The sequence below is a fragment of the Schistosoma haematobium genome, chromosome ZW, assembly GCF_000699445.3.
Source record: "Schistosoma haematobium chromosome ZW, whole genome shotgun sequence".
NCBI lineage: Eukaryota > Metazoa > Platyhelminthes > Trematoda > Strigeidida > Schistosomatidae > Schistosoma > Schistosoma haematobium.
The window spans coordinates 24,745,060-24,768,573 of NC_067195.1; the positions used below are offsets into that span (position 1 = coordinate 24,745,060).

General features: G+C 33.4%; 1 protein-coding gene across 1 annotated transcript in view; it reads right to left on the reverse strand.

Annotated features, from left to right (window-relative positions):
* The window catches only part of MS3_00003094 (uncharacterized protein), a 60,095-nt gene that overhangs the window by 16,366 nt on the left and 20,215 nt on the right, over positions 1-23,514 (reverse strand). The window contains exons 13-26 of the mRNA XM_051210792.1: positions 23,190-23,264; positions 22,629-22,978; positions 22,031-22,308; positions 19,417-20,265; positions 17,862-18,067; positions 16,431-17,083; positions 15,730-16,249; positions 13,913-14,259; positions 13,151-13,481; positions 6,159-6,704; positions 4,721-4,912; positions 2,697-2,840; positions 1,478-1,924; positions 91-177 (exon numbers count right to left, since the gene is read on the reverse strand). Of these exons, the coding sequence (XP_051070812.1) occupies positions 91-177; positions 1,478-1,924; positions 2,697-2,840; positions 4,721-4,912; positions 6,159-6,704; positions 13,151-13,481; positions 13,913-14,259; positions 15,730-16,249; positions 16,431-17,083; positions 17,862-18,067; positions 19,417-20,265; positions 22,031-22,308; positions 22,629-22,978; positions 23,190-23,264 (5,025 nt within the window). The remainder of the gene's footprint in view (positions 1-90; positions 178-1,477; positions 1,925-2,696; positions 2,841-4,720; positions 4,913-6,158; positions 6,705-13,150; positions 13,482-13,912; positions 14,260-15,729; positions 16,250-16,430; positions 17,084-17,861; positions 18,068-19,416; positions 20,266-22,030; positions 22,309-22,628; positions 22,979-23,189; positions 23,265-23,514) is intronic.

The following is a 23,514-nucleotide window of genomic DNA, read 5'->3' on the forward strand; positions in this document are numbered from 1 at the left end:
TTGAATTCCCATTAAATTACGACTGCTTATAAGGAAATTTTGAGAAAGAAAAGAGACTAAACGAATATGTAAATTTATACGACCACTTACCGAAGGACTTCTTGGAGCACTGATACACTGTTGAGGAGGAAGTCCATAACAACTGACTAAACAATAGAGCTTTTCGCGCAAACGTATCTGATAAATAGAAAGATGGTGTTTGGTTTATAAAGTATTTTATATCAAGTTCACTGACAAAAAGGACTAGTAATCTATATTACTGAGCGGTTATATTGTGAAAAATCGTTTTGTGTATGTTCGACAGTTGGACTCTGACACAACGGGATAAAAAAATGAGATCATGGTTTTTCTTAAATTCAATGAGACAAATGCTCAGAATAATATTCGTTTTATTTTCAGTGTGATGTTTAGATCAAGATATGGTATTTCTTGTATTAGATTATAGTGAACTATGTTCACCATGACTTGTAGAATACAATTTCATATAGTTCTGCGTAATTTGCATATATTTAATTTTTTTATACTAATAATCAGGTTGATTTACAAATATATATATATATATATATATATATATATATATATATATATATTCAGCCACGGTCGTTGTATTCGGAGTGAATAACTATTCACTTATACCAAACCTTTGTGTTATTAATTTGCGCCATGAGAATTGTAGTGGTTCCTCGTTTTAAAATATAGACAATAAGACGATGTAGATACGTCCGATTCTGTGTTATAAGTGTCATTGAAAGTTGGAATTTCCAATAGAGGTACCACAGTAATACAAACGTTAAGAGTATAAGCACTGAATTTCAACCAATAGAAAATTTAGAAAACTAAAGATGGAAAGAACAATAGACGAAATTTCTCACTGAGGATTAACTAAATGGAAGTCCTATGTGTTCGATTACCAATACCAAGTGATAAACGCTGATACACTCAGCATTTCAAACAAGAAAAACAAGTCAGCCAATGAAACTATAATTATTACTGGCCAGATCATGAATAAGGAATAGACAGTAGAAACAACAAAGGTGGCAAAGTAATATGTATGGCATAGATTCTCTTGACCCACTTACTATGCAAAACGCTTGAAAAGATTTAACGTTAAGATTGTGCTTAGCTATGAAATTGATGACGCGCACCCAGTTCTATTTATGAATCATTAATCAAATGTGTTTATAATCCGATGTTTTTGTTTACATTGAGACTTCAATCACATATTCTTTAATACAAACTTTAAAGCGCTACCCTTGAGCTATTTAACTCAGAACGACACTAATCTATTCAATGGGTATGAATTTATGTGTGTACTGGTTTGGGTTTTCCCGTTGTTAATATTAGGATAAAAAGAATATCCAGTCTCTAAGGTCGTATGTGAACAGTCAGACGATTTTTTCTATACAACCTTGCAGTCACAAGTCAAATCATTGATACAAGCACAAACTCTATGCAGAGAGAAAATAACTGCACGTACCTGAGAATTTCCTGGCTTATTCCACCCATTAGATGCTGATACGAATATTTCAGTTAGGCCAATATCACTAACATCAATAAAATCTTTTTTAGTGCCCTTTGATGATGAAGTATGATCAAATGTTGGAATATCCACTTTAGATATATTTTCAGAAGTTGAATGCGATGAAGAGATTGGGGCATACTGAGAAGCTAATAATGGGGCTTCTTGAAGAACATTAAAAGTGAAATCTAACACAGGACCACCAAGTTCTAATCTAGGAGGTTCACTGTCTGGTAGTGGAACAGCTACTGCTGCCGAAGCGATTGCATAATCTAATACACGACCACTACCTGAAGGATCTAAACCAGGTAAAGTGTATGCAGGTGTTTCTGGAACAGAGTTCAATACAGCTGAACGTGAAACGGTAACTTGTAAAATTGGAATAACATGGGTCCATAAACATGTCTATATAGTGAAAATAAGAGAAAGAAAATATATAGGAGTTAACATAATTTGATGAGATATTTTATGAAAAAACAAATCCTATAATTTTTTCAACACTACTAGTCGTATCCACTTGAGAAATTGCTGAGTAATGTTTTCTAGTAGGTACAAGCGATTAAAATAGCTAGTTTTGTTAAAATTACTGAAAAAAGAGTACCTCTAAATTACAAGTCTAGTAATAATAATTATTATGACAACATTGAGTAACTATTACCATTTATTATCAATACAACGAATAAATATAGATTTTACATGGAGGTAAAGTTAACTGTACAAAATAAGTCATACAACTATTGAATGGTTGCCATTATAATGGTTAATTTTTTATCACCATAGAAATATCATTTGACTCTCTCTTCAAACACCTTAAACATCCTAATCTTTAATCTTCTACAGAATTTTAAAACCCATGTTGAACTATCTTTTTAGTATTAGTATTACTACCACTGTCGTCATGATTATTCAACGGTTGTTTTTATAACTACTAATAACTTTAGCTTTTTGTCCACAATATCCACATCTTACATGAAGTCGATTATGTATGTCATCATATTTCCAACTTATTCTGTTCCTATACATAGATTGGACTTGTATGACATGCCTTCTCTGATACCAGTACACTTAAATGATCGTGTTTCATCATATTGTTTTTCGTAAATAATAATTATTAAATAATTTTAAGACACGTTCAATTATAAAAACAAATAGGGAAAAGAGAACTTTGATTCCTTACTCCAATAAACTGGTTAACAATCGACGTAATAAAATTTTGTAATGAGTATTCCATGTCTCGTTGATTGATATCAACTTGTTGTAAAAACAAGTGAGCCACTTTAAGCAAAGGTAATTGGAGACAAGGTGGTCCAGAAGTTAAGAGCTAAAATTTAGAAAATATTAAGTTATTTTAAATTAAGATACACAACATAATAGTAAAGAGGAAGAATGTATTTGTATTTCCTTGGACCAGATTGTCAGGCAAAACCTTAGATTTACTTCAAATTCATTCGCTGAGATTTTATAAATACATTCTTCCTCTTTAATGTCTCACATTAACTCGGCGCCCAAATACTGTGAGACAACATAATAGTGTTCGTCACTTGTCAAAGATACATCTTTGAGGAAAAAAGGAAAATGAGATCGATTCATACTTGACACTAAGATTGACCCATATTACAGTCCCTCACATTTTGCTGCCGACACAAACACTCTGCTCTTGATAACTTTGTTGACATTTTTTCATTATGTTTCCAAAGAGCGCAAACATAATAACGGTTGGCTTAATAAACCGTCACTAGTGAGAATAAAATTTTTAGCGAAATTAGACTTTTACGTACAAGCAATGGAAAAAGAGTTCTCCACATGTACTGGTGTTATGGTGGTCGTTGTAAGGTGTATATATTCAATGTACATGACAGTTATTCCAGCGCGTAACAATCAGTTAGGAATTCAGTATGGAATATTTACTTTAGCAAGGTAGTTAACCGGTTTTTAGTGAGCATTAGAAAAGAAATCTGTACCGTACGTTCGTGAAAAAATTAGGCGCCATCCAATCACATGAAGACCATTATCGATCTATGAAATTTGTATTGATGATAGTAAATAAGTATGAATCCATCATCTAAAATGAAAACAATTGCTAGAATTTTAACTAGTATTTTATTATACTTGACACTCCATCGATATCAATACGACATGCAAATACAATTAACAAAAACTTTGGTTAGTATTTGGTTTGGCAATTACCAATAAAAATAACCAAACTATAAAACAGATTATTTTAATTTTTCCCTGAAAATTCTTTCTAATAAAGGATTCGACTGTAAGCTACAAATTCAGTGTTCATAGAATAACAAAACATCGAAGTTTCTAATGGAGTAATCAAGATTTAGTCAATTTCACACAAACAATTGCACAAAAACTGATAAAATTTGAATCACAATACTGAATGATAGTCGTACCTAAGGCATATTCAGTTACGAATAAGGAACGTACTTTATTTGAACCTTTAAAACACATGGATGTATCAAAAATAAAAAGTAGGGGGAAAAGTAGATAGCAACTGTGAATCATGAAAGGACTATTTGAAAAAAACATTTTTCATTGTGTGACAGTTAAAAGTATTTGCATTTGCAATCAAGGTCTATTATGATATATAGTTGAAATACAAGAGTTCATAGTAATTTCATATTTTTTTACTTATTAAAAATATTGAAGCAGGAAATTAGTTCCGCATGAAATATAAAGAAGACAGTAATACTACTGTACTAATAAATTGGATAGCTTCAATAAGACACAGATTACCATGTCTATTTCGACATCATTTTCAAATAAGTTTCATGATGTGAGATAATATCAATCAACTTATGATAATTGATCAAGTTTCAAAAAACCTTAATAATAAGTATTTTTTTGTTATATCCCGATTGTAATGAACGAACAAACAGGTGGAGACAATCAAATGCATTTTAGTACAAAATTATAGAATCTCCTGGTAAAATAAGAGAACCACATATTGAATACTTAATTTACAAAATTCCATCATTTGTCCTTCAAATTCTATATGATTCTTCCAAGTTACAATTCTTTTCTATGTCCGTTTCTGCTTTCTCTTCAACTTCCGATTGGTGTTACATACTATTTATATCTGTCGACACAAGTAGCATACACCACACGATGAGTGGAAAAATTCTTATTAATATGTTAAAAGAAAGTCATTTTTAAACGAAATAAAAGCAGGTAGATTACATATGTCCTCACCATGTTGATATGTTTCAGCAAACGTGATATATTTGAGCTACAACCTTCTAATAAATAGCATATAACACATCGACTCCATTGATCAACGTCCTTGGAAAAACTACCAGAAGCATAAAGACGGAGAATCAGTGCTAGATTTGTAAATTGGATTGGATCAGTTTTTAATGCAGCCTGAGCAAGTGATTCGGCGGCCTATAACAGTAGAACATAAATTTGATTACAATAGGAATTATATGCTAACAACATTGTTTTAACTTCAATCTTCCTCAGATTTCATCCTGATGCACAATTTATGTGTAAAACGTCAAACCGATTAAAACTATTTATAAGCCAAAATAAGTTGAGCATTAAATCAAAACACGGAAGAAAAATCATTGTATATCATATAAGATAACTGTGAGAATCTCACTCTTTCCCATGCCTTTATTCTTAATAATTTTACAGGCTTTTAAAGTATTCAACAAATAAACACACTGCAATACATGAACGACATTTGATCATTACCAGTGACTATTAAGCTAACTAAATAAAAGTATTTATAAATCAGTAGTGGTTTTGCTCGTCCCATCTACATCATAGCATTTATGTCACTGTAAATTCCTTATCTCATACTGTAGTGAACAAGAATACGGGTGGGGACAATCGAACGTATTTGACACAAAATTACAGGACTTGTTAATAAAATCTAATAATCAAATAGTAAATACGTAATTTGCAAAATGTTCATCAGTTGTCTCATAATGACTCAGACTTCATTGTTTTTGCATTTTCATACATATTGCATTCTGTTTCCATTCTTTACTGTTCGATCCTCTTGTCTCTCTGCTGCCAGACATTCTGTTCACGACTAACATCATCTACTACTTATATCAATATAAGTAGCACACACCACAATATTATTGATCGGATATAATATACCGAATCTGAATATCTGACTTAAATACACTGTTATACTATAAAATTAGAAGTATGATTAAATTGATCCCACAGATATAGGATTACAATTGATATCACCTACTGATGACAGTAACAGGGCTTTACAGTCAAAAGTGCGAGATATGAACTCAAAAAGTACATTTCATTAGCTTGAAAATAGTTAGTCAAGGTTATAATAAGAGGTATGGTTTCCAAGGTTGATAAAGCATTCAACTATTGAAATGATATACATGATATAAATAGATAAATTGTGATATGTCTTGAACTGATTATGGTGAAAGTGTTAACTGATAAAGCCAGTTTTACTGCCCGAAACCATATAAAAATTGACAATCCTGTAACTTTTCCGTTGGGTACGAACTATCAACGATTTTGAGAATCGAAGTGAACAATTGTTCAATACATCCAATTGTGTGAATTTAGAACGAGTGATGCCGAAAACAATTATCCAATTCAGTAACATAAGGGGATAAGAATAGTACATCGTTTAAATTGGACATACCTGAATACAAATGGGGTTCTTTGGACGTAAAATTGGTGATTTCGAATTCAATTGCGTGTCGCGACTAGTGCTTCCTGTAGCTATTGAGTTTAAGTTCGACGTTGATTCATGAGCACTGAAAGTGCCAAGGCTGTTTGATGGACAATTACCAAACAGCCCGATACTGTCTGTCCTTAGTTTCGAATTAGATGCTATGTTTGGATTCGTATACGCCGTGTATGGAGTACAAAAACACGACGTCCATGAACCAAGTGCTCGAGGAATAACATTTGACGATCCACATATACCTCTACCTAGAAAACCACCCTGTAAGAAACTAAGTTGTTCAGCATTAGTATCACATGGGTTTATAGGGACTGATGTAGATGGATCTTCATCCCAAGCGGTTATTAACATAGGCATAAGAGTAAGCAGAACAATAGGAAATGATAATTGAATAGATAACCCCATACGTCCAGTTGGTACTATCAGAGGATGAGTGAGAAAGGGGATTAATGATACGAGTAATCGACAAGACTGATCCACAAGATTTGGTGAAGAACAACCCTGTATTAAAGAAAGAGGAAAAACAGAGTAAATAGATGTACTCTGAACAAAATAAATTACAGCGAGAACATTACAATAAAAAACAATGGGCAAAACAATAGAAATTATATAAACACGAATAGTGCTCATTATGAAGCTATTTTGTGCAAAATGTAATTTATTATCATTAATCAAAATGTTAATGAATATTTGTCGACTGTCTCATCTTTAAGGTAGTTTTATTTTACTGACAACGCATCACATTGGAATAATATTGTCCGACCGGCCATTTTTTTTTAAAAAAAAAATTTTCCAACCCCAAATTACAATATTTTTCATCCCGTGTTTCGTCCAATGAAATGGCTAGTTCCAAAAATTAGATTTAATTGGTTAGTTATGTCTTGAAAATTGTTATAAATTATCAGTACTTGTCGACGAAGCACAATCTCAATCGTCATTATGGAGCAGAGTAACGTGCCGAGTACGAGCGCTGGTGTTTCTCACGTAACGGAAATGGAGGAAGTCTTTTTGACTACCTTGTTTCTGGTTGCGTTTCCATCGGTTGAAGCGTTAAAGACCACTATCACAAATTTTGAAAGATCGACTTACAGTCATTATGTAGTGAGAGATTCGCATATTGGCAGAGATCAAAAATCCTACATTAAATTTGTGTGTTGGCGAAATGGGCGTATAAGATCTAGCGGTTCGTCACAACGTATTAGACGGAGGAGGTAATTTGGTAAATTGTTTTATAATTTTTTTTAATGAAGGGCTTCTATGAACACCCAATGTCCAGCATTTATGTTTTGTAAGATTATAGACGGCTATTGGACTGTTGTACGTGGGAATGTACATCACAATCACGAGTGCAATTCCCTGAGGTACCAGGGTAATTCATGGATGCGCAGGTTAACGGATGGGGAGTTTGAAACTGTGAGACCGCTGCTGATTTCCGGTACCGCTGCATTCCACATCAGGAATTTTGCTTACCAATCTTATGGGAAATGTCTGACCGCTCAAGATGTCTGCAATATGCGGTACAAAGTGTTCTCACACGCGAACCTTCCTGGTACGGAATTTGCCAATTTATAATGTACACTATAGGTGATTACGGGAAATTGAAAGCTCACATAACATCCTTGGGTGGGCTTTGCGAATACGAATTGGACGATGAGAACTGTCTATCGTATTTCTTCTTCATGACTGCTGAGCAAGTGAATTTGGCCGGTCACTTTTGTGACGTAATTGGTTTTGACGGGACGTACAAAACTAATAACGAGAACGTCCATTTATATCAAGTCGTTGCCATGGATATGAATTTTAAGGCAATACCCATGTGCATTGCCTTTTTAAGTCGCGAAACGTCGGCCTTGATTTCTCGATTCCTCTTCTTTTTCCAACGGTGTACCAACAGTCGACAACTGGTAGGCATTGTGACCGATGATTCACCTGCAATTGCTGCTGCTATTACGCAGGTGTATCCGGATGCACACCATATTCTGTGTCGCGTACACCTTGTTCGGAATGTGATAAAGAGGGTAAGTGTTTCGTTCATTAACATTAACCCAGTAACCGTTATTGTAGAGGGTGCGATCAGAAATTGTACAACTGTTCTTTCGCCTCATGTTCACTCGAACGGTTGAAAGGTAAATCAAAATCTACATAACATGATTTTGTAGTTTTAACAACGTACTTTCGTTAATCGAAATGTCGGACGGAACATTTGGCAGATACGTCAGAGACCACCTTCTACCACGGAAACACAAATGGTCCACTGCTTTTCGACCGCCATCCACTCTCTTTGAACTGAATAATACGAACTTCGTCGAGACCAGCCACCGAGTCTTGAAGATGTATCACCTTAATCGAAAAACACCGGTTCTCAGATCCATTTTCAATGTGCTGCTTCGTACTGGATATTGGATGGAAGCAAGATTACATAAATATTCAATGGATTGTCGGGGAAAGCCGGTATTGGTGAGGAGCCGGAAGTACGTCGACTTCAGGAACGACTGACACCAGTTGCCTGTCAACTACTGAAGCGACACCTTCGCATTCCTATAACGCAGTCTGCATTGACGGAAGATTTATTCACCGCTATGGACGCCACGGGGACGTACTACGTACACGTCGACACTAGCCGGTGCTCGTGTCCATTCTTCATTGAAAACGGATTACCATGCCGTCACATATTGGCTTACTGCATACACAGTAACACCGAAGTGAACGTACAGTCAATTTGTGACAGGTGGTTACACTATGATGGTTATCTGACTCATATCGCTCAGTAACGATGAGGAGGAAGTAATTTCTATTAACTCGGAAGAGTTAACTGAACGGGACATCGAAAATGAAGAAGAGCATGACGAGAATCGACTCTGCGACATCTGTAATCTTGCGCAGCCTCCGTGTGAAACCGGTGATGCGGTTGGTTGGGTTTTCTGTAGATGTGAAGCAATGTTTCATACCTTCTGTGCCTACGACCCATCGCCGAACGTACGAGCAGTGCACTGTCCTATCTGTGGCGCCATTACAAACTAATAGTGATGACGTTCGACCGCGAGAACGAGTAAAGGCCCTTTTCAGGGCCACCCACAATTTGATTTCCATTATTTTTTTATCTACTACTTTTCCGCCGCAAAGGTCAAGTGATTAAGCACTTATTAATGTCTCATGAATTTAGATATCCCTTAGAGATTAATAGTGGAAAAGCGATTATCGTTCATGTATTCGTAAACTTGTTTCTAACGTTTATTAGATATAAAGGTTAAGAAAACTTAGACAAGATTTTGTCATCTAATGAAGACTAATCTAGTAATTTTATATTGAAAATAATGTGATTAGCGTTCATGTTTTAGTAACACATTTGTAAACTATCTAATAAAAGTACATTTTGAGTACATTTTAATAGGAATATTTTAAATGAGTGAAAATCGTAATTTTGTCGTTAGGTCAATAAACTTATGATGACATTTATTAGTGAATGTAATAAGATAATTACAAAGATGAATGTGATTAAAGCTCATAGAGAAGTAAACGAAATTGAGAAAATTAACTTATTTAGGAATAAAATAATGACATTTGAAAACAAGTTGAAACCATCATCATTGAAATGATGATGGTGATAAAAGGTCATACAGTAAGTGTAAAAAGAAATAAGAATATTATCCGTTTCATAGATACACAAAACAAGAACTTCATATTCTTGTTTTATATTAAAATTTCCTGAAACCAGAACTATGCGTACGTAAGAAGTACGTCTGATCGTAAACTAAGCCTCCATAGTTATTCATAACTACTGATTATATCACCGTATTCATTTGCACACCTCATCAACTATTTATGACTGGTACAATCTCGTTGTACCAGTTAAATATTCCCTTAAAATATTCAAAAATCAAAAATAATTTAGGAAACAATCGTTTTCCTTAACTTCATCATCACACTATACAGTTATTAGTCCATAATTTTATTATTTTATAAAGTCCAAAAATAAGGCATGACATTTATGAATTTGACAATGTAATGTGTTAACAATGGTTAACGTTTACATCTGTAACGATATATATATTTACAAATTAAAAGGTCATTCACTAAAGGTCGGGATGATTTGCAGTAAAGTGTTCAGTCACAATAAGTGACTAAGCATTATAGGAAAATTGAAAATGCAAAAATTTTGTGTCAATGAAATACATAGTACAAGAATTGAATCTTGTCAATTGACATAATAATAATAATAATAATAATAATAATAATAATAATAATAATAATAATAATAATAATAATAATAATAATAATAATAAGGAAAATAAATAATACTAATAGCATTGTAAATGTTCATTGATACAGTTGACCTTACTCATATTTATACGTTTAAAGTCGATAAATATTTGTTGAGTCAGTCAGACGACGTAGGCTTGTTCATTTACACTTCATGAAACTGATATTTCAAATGCTTGTCAAAAATGGTTACATTCATAATGTCTAGATAATTCAGGTTTCATATTACGGCGGTTAACAATATTCACACATGACTGATTAAACAAACTAGTTTTTATTACGACCAAAAATTAATTTTAAAATACAGAACTACAAATAATTTACAAGTGAACACAATAAGCCGTTTCAATGGACTTTTACAATTTAACCACATTTAAATCTAACGTTGTCTAATTCTCATTATGAATGAACATTTACAAAATAATCCTTTACTAAATATTAAGTGTCTTTTTCGGAAAATTTATTACTACTTTCATATACTGTCAAAGTCAGTTCATTAAATGATCGTCTACGGTTGGTTCACCTGAATTATACATATTGCAACCAGTAATTTATCATGATGATTTATTGATATGTTGATTTCTTTTTCCCATTAACACACCGTGTGTTACAAAAAAGCCTATGCACACACTTTGGTGATAATTTGTTTATTAATTTGGTATTAAATATTTGACTACCGACCTCATTCAGTAATCACTATTATCAAATATTCAAACCGGTTTACAGATGCTTTTTCCCAAAAACTTTCTTTTACTGAGATACATATGATTATTCCTGTTCCGATAACTAACGACTTCAATTCAAGGTATACTTGATCGGAAAACAAAAATTGATCCCAATACACATTCACTAACAGTAGGATTGCATGGTAATGCAATTAAGTTGGTGTCTTTTTCTTCAAAAGTCTAAATTTTTTTCAAGACTAAGATTACACAAAAAAAATTATTCATTATCATTAAATTTCAAATGTAAAAAATGAAAATTCTGGTATCCAATCACAGCTCCAGATGTGATTTCGATTTCAACTAATCAGATTACAAAGATGAACAGTTTACGACCAATCACAAAATTATTAAAGGTAACAAAATGTTTGTTCATTATCACTTGAGCACACACTTGCAAAACAAGTCCACCAATCAATGATACCTAAATTTTTCATTCACACCCCACAATTTTTTTAAAAGGGGTGGTAGGGAATCATATAGGCCGGTTACTTAATGTCAACCATCACATTGTTAGTAAAGTGTAGTGTCGGTTGCTATGTCAAGCACATACATCTTATTATAGCAACTGGACAGGCCAATTTATTCATTCTTCTTGAGTCACATTTTGACCAGCTTAAGTATTCGCTTATCAACCGTGACTGTTTTTATGTGTATGTGTGTGTATTGCTTATCCTACTTATCACATGTCTGTACTTATTTTTGTCTGAATATAAATATCGATTCAAGCTTGGTTAAATCGAATTGGCTCACACACTTTCCTCACCGCACATCATTTCGTTTCGCTTCTCTCTCTCCTATTCACACCGTCTGCTTGATTGTCTGTTCACATTAACGATTGTATGAAATATATGTATTCAAACTTTATTATCATATTTGACTTATTTAATTTCGTTATTCACTAACGCGAGTTAAGTCGATAATTTTATACGAGGAATGGAGGAATGTGTTTCAATAACAATCAGAAACGATCTACCTGGAGTCAGATCTCAGGCCACTAAAAAAAAGTAACTAATCATTTAATTTCCATTGTAACAATACAGCTACGATGTGGTAAATCAGTATACATTAACTCTACAGTTTAACAACAGTTCAAACAGGGATGATAGCCACCAATTTTGTGTTTATGATGGTAATGTAAAAATCGGTGCCAAAATCAAGATGAGAAAACATGCAATACTGAAGATCTATTCAAAATACCCATACTGTTATATCCGGTGAAGATTAAATTACAGGTAACTTCCGAGGACTATTCATGGACTAATATTCTTATTGTATAACTATTCAACAATTACATTATGTATATTTATATTCCTTTTATGATAAGCTTTATTTTGACCTATAATTTATTATTGTACGATTTACGCTTCTTAAATTATGTTCAGTTTATTAACTAATGCCTCCCACATTCACAGCCACTTTTTGGGCTTATTTGTGTACAAATATTATTTCCTATTTTATGGTACGTTGCGGTCTGTATGATTGATATATAAACCAAGTATGCCTGAAATAAACGATCTGCTCTGATTCGGAAGCTGGTATTGTGTTCTGGACTCAAGTGGAAGGGCTCGTAGGACATAGGACCAATAAGGACGCTAAACTGCCCACACCGGTTGAACGTCATTGGTTGGCCTAGTGTGAAGATTCGTATAAGTCGTATTCGGATTGGTAGATAAGTCGTGTGATCGAAAAGTCAGACATCCAAGGTCATAACACATACGTCAACCGCGATTGAATAAACTCATTGAACAAATCAACAACAAAAAATTAGATACTATAGCGATAACTAATGCGAGTTGGAAAAGATATGTCTAGTGGAAAATTGTGGTATTTTTAAAAGTGATTCAAATTTCAACATATAAAATAATATGCTTTCGAAGACACTCTTGTTAAAAGAAAATAATCCTGACAAATGAAAAGATAATGTATTGAAAACATTAATAATGAAGTAATAACATAACTTACTTTAATCACCAAACTAAGTATTCCAGGAAAACATGGAATCCATTGTAATTGGTTAAGCATCTTTTGCGCCCTATCACTCAAATTTATTTTCGAACACTTAGATGATTGGCTTAAATTTGATGTGCAAACACTCGGAATAACTAAATTTAAGAGTTTTAAACCAACCAAATATTCATGTTCAAAATCTGATTCCAGGAGTAAAACGCCGGTCCAAAAGATTCCAATAATCAGATCAGCACGTTCTTCTGGGGGTAACAGGCATACATTATTATTGTTATTATTTGGCTTAGGTGTAGATGTATTTGAAGTACTAGATATTTTTGTTAAGTGACTACCAAAGAAAAAAAACGTCAATAGAAGTACTATGTTAATATAAAGAAAGAAAATATTTCGAATTCAGTAGGTTAAAAATTATTTCGGTAGTTCAAATATATAAGTGAATCGCTTTATACTGAGTAGCTAAGTGTAGTAATAAAACCAAAAGGTTGAAAGTTTTACGGCATAATAGAAGACGAGAATGTGATGTAGCAACTACATTACATTGAAGAAAATGATGGATATATTGAGCATATTCATCTCCGACTAACCAAACAGTAATACTGTTTCAAGTTGTTTGTATTCACTGATCGTTTTGTCATATTTATTCACTTTATCTATTAAAAACGAACACATTTGTAAAAGCAATTCAATGGATGGAAAATTAAGTAAAACATTAAGAACATTATTTTCAAGCTTAATAATGACTAAAGAACAAGTTCTTACTTAGAATCCGAAGGAAATGATAAGGTTGATGATGTATACTCCAAATTTGGAGAGGTTGATTGAGTTAATTTAGATAAACCACAATCATTGATAGGCATAACAGAACTTAAATGACATGGCCGATTTCCAATTAAAGATGAAGATTTTGAATGACGATGAAAATGACGACGATCTGATATTGAAACTATATTTTGCACTGATTTACGTCCACTCCCATTAAGTGAACTAGATGATGGAGAGGTAGGTTCAGAGGTAAAATAAGACGCAGATTCCAGCAAACTATCACTTTTTGATTTCAAATGATGAATAGCCGCTTCTTGTGTGAGGAAAAGTTCAGCGACATAACCCTAAAGAGCACGTGAATTAAAAATATTGGAATTATAATGAAGTTAACATAGTTTAATCTCGTAAAAAAACAAAGAAATTTAAAAAGAACAAAAACAGACCAAATTCCAAGTTATTTAAGTTGTATGGGTTTATATTTATCGGTATGTAGTAGTTAAAACTGTATCAATCCCTTTCTATTTGAATTAAAGCTCTATGACTGGATGTTTCGATATTGCCTGAAATCGAATGTTGATGACATTGTTAATAGTGGACAATAGAAGAATACATAAATTAAATATGATTCTATTTCGAAATCGTCAATGGGATGCACCTTAAACCTCTGTGTTGATGTGTCCAACTAACGCCGAAACAAAGTAATCATCGCTTACAATATCTTAATATTATCCACCGAGTCACGATAGGCATAATTTATCTAACAAGTATGACGTATTGGTTTTGTTACAAGAGATTGTAGATATGTCTAGCAATCAAGTTTCAAATAACAGGTTTCTAACTCGCTGAAACTTATTGTAAGGTTTCTGTTTTTACTATTATAATTGCAATTGGAAAGACTGGTTTGACTATTTATTCTGAGTTTCACTTCAAATATGATCAGGTTGCATATGTAAAATGCTTTCCAACACGTGTTACTATAACGGTTAATCTAGGATGTTCCACTACTTAACACAGTGTATACGTGTTGAAAAAACAAATGTATCATATACTGCAGAATAACTACGGTAACTGTCTAAGAAAAGATATCGTCAAATAAATAACATGTACCAAAGTATTTTTTTAAACCATCGACCAAAGAGTGGGTAATTTATGTATTTTTAATTATACAAATGTGTCAGAAAGGCTGAACCATGAGAGAAAACCTATATCACTAAGTAGTAAATAGACTACAACTGTGATTTGACGCTTCTAAACAGGTAACTAAGCCCAGAAAAATCCTTGTTTCCAGAACATTGTGCAACTCATATTGTTAAACCGAATTCTAATGCAAAATTAAATGACAATAACCTTGAGTTAGCATTCTAAGAGCATTAGAGAATTTTGTTCCCTCTTATTTTTCTTCAAAAGTGTTTCTTAGTCCAGTCGGAATTGCGGGTGACTTTTATTACTAGTGACTTTGCTTTCTCTTCCTGCTATGAATTGTAATTAGCAATAACACGTTTTCATGAAGCCCTTTATTAAACAACAACGTCAATCTCCTTAAACATATTCAACTTCTTTGTCATACTCAACTTCCGTAGACAAACCGTTGAGAAATACGAATACTTACAATACCTTAATACAATATACAATTACTATTATTATTTTTAGAAGTATCACTATCTTCATAGTAATACAAATTCTAACTAATAATTGTGAACTTTATTGGGGATGATAGTTGTATACATTTCAGAAGTGTAAATTACTCTAAACAAATATGTACGTGCTAAAACATCGTAATGATGACCGAAACAAAATCCATACAATACAATTACCTGTATTTCTTCACTCCCATCAGATACTGTTTCACCTAATCTAGCTAACAATTGTGAAAAAGATTTCTTGTCTAAATGACCACCAAGAGCGCGGTGAATTTGTAAAGAACGACTAGCAAGATGTCGACTAGGACACGATAAACCAGTATTCAAAGCAACTCGAGATAAACGTGCAACCATACAATAATTTGAATGATCAATAATCGTATCTTTGTAATCATCATCTGCAAAAGTTAAACTCTGGCTATTATGATCATGTGGTGGACCATGTAAGCACTGCAAACACTTTTCAGCCTGTTCAGAACCAGCTTCAGATAAGGCTAGTATACGAGCAACAAGTTTAACAAGTTGTTCCAAAGAGTTAACATTAGTCATTGATTTTATAACTGACTCTTTATTTTCTACTTTCTCGTTGTTAAGAATCTGATGAAATTCATTTTGATAAGAATACTGAAATGTGGTACTAAAAGAATTGTGTTGTATGTTAAAATCTTCCCACGTCCATATAGCTTGTCCGGAACTAAAATATTAAAATTAAACGTCAAATGATATTTTGTGAAACACGAAAATAATAATATCTTGTCTTTTAAAGATAGATGCATGAACAGTATGATGAACTTTAACTATAAGTAGTATATATCCCTTTTCACAAACTATACTAAAATTATTAAAACGCTGAATTATACATAATATTGACTTACCTATTCAAAAGTAAACTTTTAAGTTGTTGAACAGCTTCTTCTAATAGTTTAAGATCAGATTTTTTAATTCTCTTAGTTTTCTCTATTCTTAATGAACAATGGTTATTGAATGGGACACAGTTCGAAGACACAGATTTTGAAGACCGTGATTTAGAATAAACAGATGAAGGTCTAACAGCACTTGCAAGTGTTTTATTACGTAAAACTTCCTTCTCTGAATTATTTGAATTTAAGTTATAACAAACTGAATTGCGTTTAGGTATTAATGAGTCATTGCAACTGTGTGATTCAAAGAGATTACTTTCATGATGACGTGGAATTAAAGTTGCAGTACTAGTAAGACTAAACATTGAACCACTCAATCGACCTTGGTCGGTTAACAGAGTTGGATGGGTTTGAAAATTTTCAACTATTGGTGGACTAATGCTAGGTGATGATGGACTGGCAGCTGAGCTAGTCGTAACATTAATATCTTTCAGTGGTATTAGAGCAGATGATGTTGTTTGTAGAATATCTTCATCTTCAGCTGGCGACCTACTTTTGAAGTTACTATTTCTATCATGCTTTGTGGTTGTACAAGAAACGAGTGGTGAAGGAAACAACTGATCCCTTTCAATAGAATCGAAGGGATTAATAACCATGCTGAACTTTTCCTGTAATTCAATAAACAGAAAATACAACACGAGTGAATATCGTATCAGACAATACATATGATTACAAAATCATTCACATATACCTCATTCAGTCAGTCATTGTTATCGCTAAATATTTTGACATCGTCCCATATGACCATAATGCTATCTCCTTTATGCGTTCGATATTTTTTCATCCACTAAGATAAAGTTAACAGATCAATCTGTAACAAAATAATTTTTTCGTTTACAGCTTATTTATTTAAAGAGAATGAAGTAGTTTCTATATCCTTCAACGAAAAACAAAACAGGTTCATGCTGATGTTTGATGGAAGCCCTCAATTCACTTATACCAAAACCGCTTGGTGATACGTCATCAAGCATATTAGTTATATCAGTCAGTCAAGCACAATATAAGTCCTAGGACACATGAATACGTATCAGTTAAGGTTGCTATATAACATCATGGATCCTAGTTGCAAGATGAATGATCATCAAAACTTGCGGTCAATAATTACATTTTGTTAACATGTCTAGTGATCAAGATTCCGTTGCGGAAATTCATTAACGTTGTACACTAGCCTATAGAGAAAATGACCAAATTCTGATCTGATCACATTTGATTTCTTTGTTCTCCAATATTGAGATATATAGTGAATATTGTATGCTTTGGAGCGTTGGTCGTGTATAAGTTCTTGAAGCTAGAAAACCAAACATTTATTGTTAAACAAAACACTTAGTTTCAATCACTGCAATGAATTAATGCGATCCACTAGAACGTCAGTTTAGCCAAACTCACACGATATGGCCCACCATCTAACGTTAAACGATAGTCTTGAACACGAGGACCAGGAAAACCAGAGGGATAAGCAAGACGATGAAGATTGGCTTCTAATTCAAGTCGTAACAAACGAAGAATATCATGATGTGGACACACTTGATCTAACAAGGATACTAGCAAGTGTTTAGATTCTTCTTGTACAAGTGCACGACAGTGGTCAATACCTACGGATTTAAGTGAAAAATAAAATACAGTAAATTGTACAAATTTTTGTAGGAATATATCTAGTCATAAATTACTGATGACGAATCCTATTCATTAAGGTTGGACATCATGACAACACAATGATAAACTAATAATAATAATAATAATGTAATTAAGCAAAAGAATAGGTATAGGAATAATAAAAACGCTGATTATGGGATCGAAATACAACATCTAGTTATCTGAACGCTAATTTATGGGTTTATGATCAAATACGTAAACCAATGTGTTAAAAAATAAACCTATGGAAATATGACAGTCTTAGGCCAATGAAATTTACATAAATATAATAGGCGCCTAGAAACATTTTAAAACACGACTATTATCACTGACACAACAACAATAACAAAATAATAATAAGTAACTTCATAGAAATGTATGGATGTTTTTCCATATTAATTTTTTAACGATGTCTGAACATTCCAGTGTGAAAACTGAATAACAATTCAATGATTATCATTTACTACTCAGAATTAAATTATAAATCTTTCTTTACCCTGGTAACAATAACCGCCACCCTTTCTATTCATTTGCTCCTATTAATTTATTTATTGCGTCATTATTGCAACTCTTTCTGAAGTTTAAATTACATCATACATAACTGATTGATTTCAATTTATATTTTTTTTATTACCATTAATCTATTTTCATGAGTTCTAATCACTATTTCAATGTTCCAGAACTTTCCCTCTCTAACTTTATTTATTTATTCGAATCAAACATTTTATGAGCTCATTAACTCTATCTGAATCTTCGCTACATCATCATACACATGTATTGATCCTTCATCACACTCTTATGTATAAATATGTCAATATCTGTAATAATGTTGAGTTTCAAATATTTTAAGTTGTAAGCAGCTGATGAGAACCTAATGAAATAAAATGAATTCATATTATTCTGCACCAATCTTTGTTCTTGTTCTCTTTAAGATAATAAAGGGAACTATGTGTATAAATTGTTTGAATTATCATTCCGATTACTTCTGTAATTATGTTATATCTATAAACAGAACTACCGAATGAAGATGTATTTTTCAAGACGCATGTGCTTTCGATATAATTTTCTCTCACTGGCTATTTAACAATAATGACATAATGAGTGACATTTTTAAATTTATGCCATATGTTTTCAACACTAACCAACAAACAGTATTTGAATGGTAAATGATCTCCAATTAATGACTGAGTTACCTGACAAAATCTAAGGATTCTTTAAATGGAGAATAGAGAGAAATAGAAATATACCTAAACTCTTAACAAAACAGAAAGCAGGAAAGGTTATGTAAGAGAAAAAAGAAGTAACCTACCAAGAAATACACCAAGAAGCATTAAAGGTAGATGTTCACTCCAATCTACGTGGATATCTCTTGACTGAGTTAAACCGCCGGCCAATATTAGAACTAAAGGTGCCCTAGGTCCTGCAGGAGGCCAACTACCACTGAAAACAACTGACCCACCAATTACCAAAGGTTCAGACAACCATAAACCAAGAGGGGCGGGATAACCTCCATTTGCAGGCATAGGGAGTGGCTTACAGTTGTAGTCAAGGTATGATCTGTTGCTCGAATGACTTACTTCCACGTTCGAACTTCTACGTACACAAGGCTTAATATCCGATTTATCAGAACTGGTAGTGCTTTTTCTATCAACAGTGACAGGAGATATCGACAATATACATGTGTTAGATCCTGTAGATCCTCTTGAGGAAAGACTTAGAATGGAAGAAACGCTGGCAGGAAGTGGTAAAGGTAGTGGAGGGAGGGCAGCAAGACTGGGTGGCAATGAAGCTGAGTGGTGAAAAGGGTCTAATCTCGATGATCCAACAGCATCAACTTTCGAATTGTTAGACCATCTAGATCGTTTTTCTTTGTATTCTTTTAAATATTTCGGCTGTCTTGAAATTCTGCCAGTGGTTGATAAACAGTTGGTTTCATTCAGTGGACTAGATAGCACAGATGAAAAAACAGATCGTTCGTAGGCGTCAGAAATAATGGGAAATGTTGTACCGCGCCTATATAGATTCGGTATATCACAATTAGAATCAGAATCACTTGATTGGAAGTCTTTCGGGTTAGGTGATGTTAGTAAATCTGCAATATCTTTAGCGCGCAGAGTAGCATATTTATCATCCAAATTTGATCCACACTTAGTGAAACCTAGGAAACAAAGTTTGAGAAAGTGAAGTTTCTTAAAAACATAAAATATAGTCCCAAAACCTTATGAATATTCATCCACTATGGTTAAACAACGTTAAAAATGGGAACAAGGCAGAAACTGAATGAAAAAACAAAGACAGAATAATTTGATTGCCCTCAAACTCGACAACTCCTGTCTGTGATTGGCAGTGTGACCTAGTGGCATTAACATACAGATCAAAAACACTTAATCTAAACAATCCTTTTTAAGGTCCTACAATGAGAAGCAATATGAATGAAGACGAGATTTTGAAACAGACAGTAAATTTGACGTTAGGTGATGTTATACGGTTGGATGTAGTTCTGTGTAACAATGGTTAGATTCTTCACTATTAATAACAGCTGCTTCGGGCGATTTCACCATCTCACAAAAAAACAGGAGAAGAAACCGTTCGGAAAAACAGTTCACTGCCTCCTTCAACAGATTTCTGATGGAATCAAAATATAGAATTGAAGACAAATATTTGTAAAACAGTGGTATGGTGGGGTGTAAAGTGTGATCGATAAGCGAACCCACCAATTACAACAGGAGACGCCCGACACCATATTAACTTTCTTTGACCTTGTATGACTATGCTTTGCTTATTGACCAATCATGGGTCCGAGCCCCGCATGTGAGGTCGTGGATGGGCACTGCTGAGGACTCCCACACTAGGACGAAACGGACGTCCTGTGCTTCCAGATTTTCAATGGTGGTCTAGCTTACATTGACTCATGAATTCAACTATTAAAATGACTATAAGCTGCACAAACCCACATTGTAATAATAATCATAATTTTATGTTTAGCATGAACGATATTGTTTTGTATACTGTTGTTATGGCTTTAGGTTGCTGTCGTTTTTTACCCTGCGTTATCGATCGATTACAGCGACACGTAAACACGAACGGACGGCCTAGAGTCTCGATTGGTCTCACTTCCCTGTCTAGCCCAGTTAGTTGAGTCCAGAATGCAAGTCACAGCCTCGGAGATATGAATCATTATATTTCAAACATACTTTGTTTATATACCAATCAAGCATACCACATCGTACCATAAAATAGAAAACAATATTTTGTACAATATTCAACAAGTGAACAGATATCGACCAATAGGAAATGTCCATTTAAAGTCCAAGGTCACCATTGGACTTAACATGATAATTATTGGTCTATTCCTCCGCATCCACAACAACTGTTAATTTACGTTTTAGAAACAGATCAAGTTTATCAAGCCAAACAGCTTGATTATTCAAACTTTTGTTAGGCTAAAACTAGTTTAGAATTGAATTTGCAGGAAATTACTTCCTACATTGGGATCAAGTAGTTATCTATTAAAATTAACAGCCACGTTTCCAAGTTGATGAAACGATCAATACAAATACTTTTTTTTAGGTTTTCCAAGATGATATATTCTTCCATAGTGTAAGTGACAATCATCGGCACATATCAAGCAACAATTGGATGGATCAGTTTATTCAAGGAAACAAAATATTTTGTAAAAGGTTAGCGCTCAAGTTTTGGAGAACTAAGTAGGAGAACAATGTGATTTAGCATTCATCTTCAAATATTTCATGAGTGAGGATTAATGATACCATACGGATACTCAAATCAAAATGCATGCGAGGTGGAGTAGAGTAATTCCATTACCGAGCTATCACTCGATTCCTTCAGTATGAGGGGTTAAATTGGTAAACAGTAACAATCGCATAAATGATTAAGTTTGTTTGAGTATAACATTTACTTACCTTCAAATGAATCAAGATCTATTTCTGGCTCTCCATCACTTCCTTCAACTAGCTGGTAGTTAGATAAAGCTGCTGCTGATTCACGGGATTTCTCTGATTGTGGTGATTCAGAAGAGCTGTGACTATTGTTATTATCTTTTGAAGTGGATGATATTGTTGTAAACTGTGTTCTACTTTCATTTAAGGTAGTTTGTTGATTTGGTCTATTAGTAGATATAGTGACAGTAGATGGTTGACATGTAGCTGATTTTGGACGTACTGTTGCATTTGAAGGAGACCTGTTTCAGAAAACAAAAACGGCACAAAACATGATTTAAAAATATACACTTTTTAACAAGACACCACGGTATTAAAAAAAACAAAGGTTTAAATACAACGTATAAAAATATAAACACCTGAATGGATACAATGCATACACTTTTCAAGGTGACCAATACAAGCAATTGTTAAGTGAATACTCTGGTCCCTGATTTCATCAACTAATTCGACCAATTAATAGAGCTAATTAGGTTCTTTGAGCGAAAACTTCAAAGATTTTTCATTGTGTATACCTTATAATGATGAAAGTATGGGTAGATAAGGCAGAAACAAAACTTACTTCACATTCAAATTAAAATCGATATTGCGATAATCATAACTTCCTCCAATAGCACTATGTAACGTTCGTACTTGCGCCGTTGTGTTAGAACAAGGTTTACTACCTAAACCGAGTGCAACTAATTCATCATCTGGTTGTCCGATTCCTTCTTGGTTAACTAATAAACGATCATTAACTCTCTGACTAGAATTGCTCGCAGTCTTCGATGATGAATTATTTGAAACGCATGACTGATATCTGTGAGATTTTAGTTCTTCGATAGATTGACGATGATGTTGAGTAGAAGTACTAACTCGAAAGAATGGCAGACTAGATATGGGTTCAACAACTAGACCAATACCATCAATAGTCTGAAAGTAAAAAAAAACTTATATGCATGAAATACGAATTTAAATTTGTAATTGTATGAAAACGTATAACTACTTAATGAGATCCATATTATACATATATATATATATATATAATTTTGTGATCAGATTATCAGATATATAGCTATATTTTGTTTCGATAATAGATGATAATTTACATAAAGTATGGACAAACCAAACAATAAAGACTAACCTGCATTTCGACCATTAGTTCTCCTATGACACGCTCAGCCTGCTCAGAAGCCAGATACGTAAGGAGACGTTTAACCTGAAATCGATCCAAAAACAGAAAATATATATCCACTAAAACTATTGTTTACAATAGTTCTCTGTAATAACACTTAACTATAATACTAGATTTCTACAAATGTCATACATCGAAGCACTTCGATATTCGGTCAGCATTTGATGTCAGCCAAGTGCTGCTTATACATGATGAGAATATTTGATAGGAATTTGGAGAAATTTCAGGCGAAATAGTCAAGTCCCTGAACAGGAATGTAAACTCTGTAAAACTG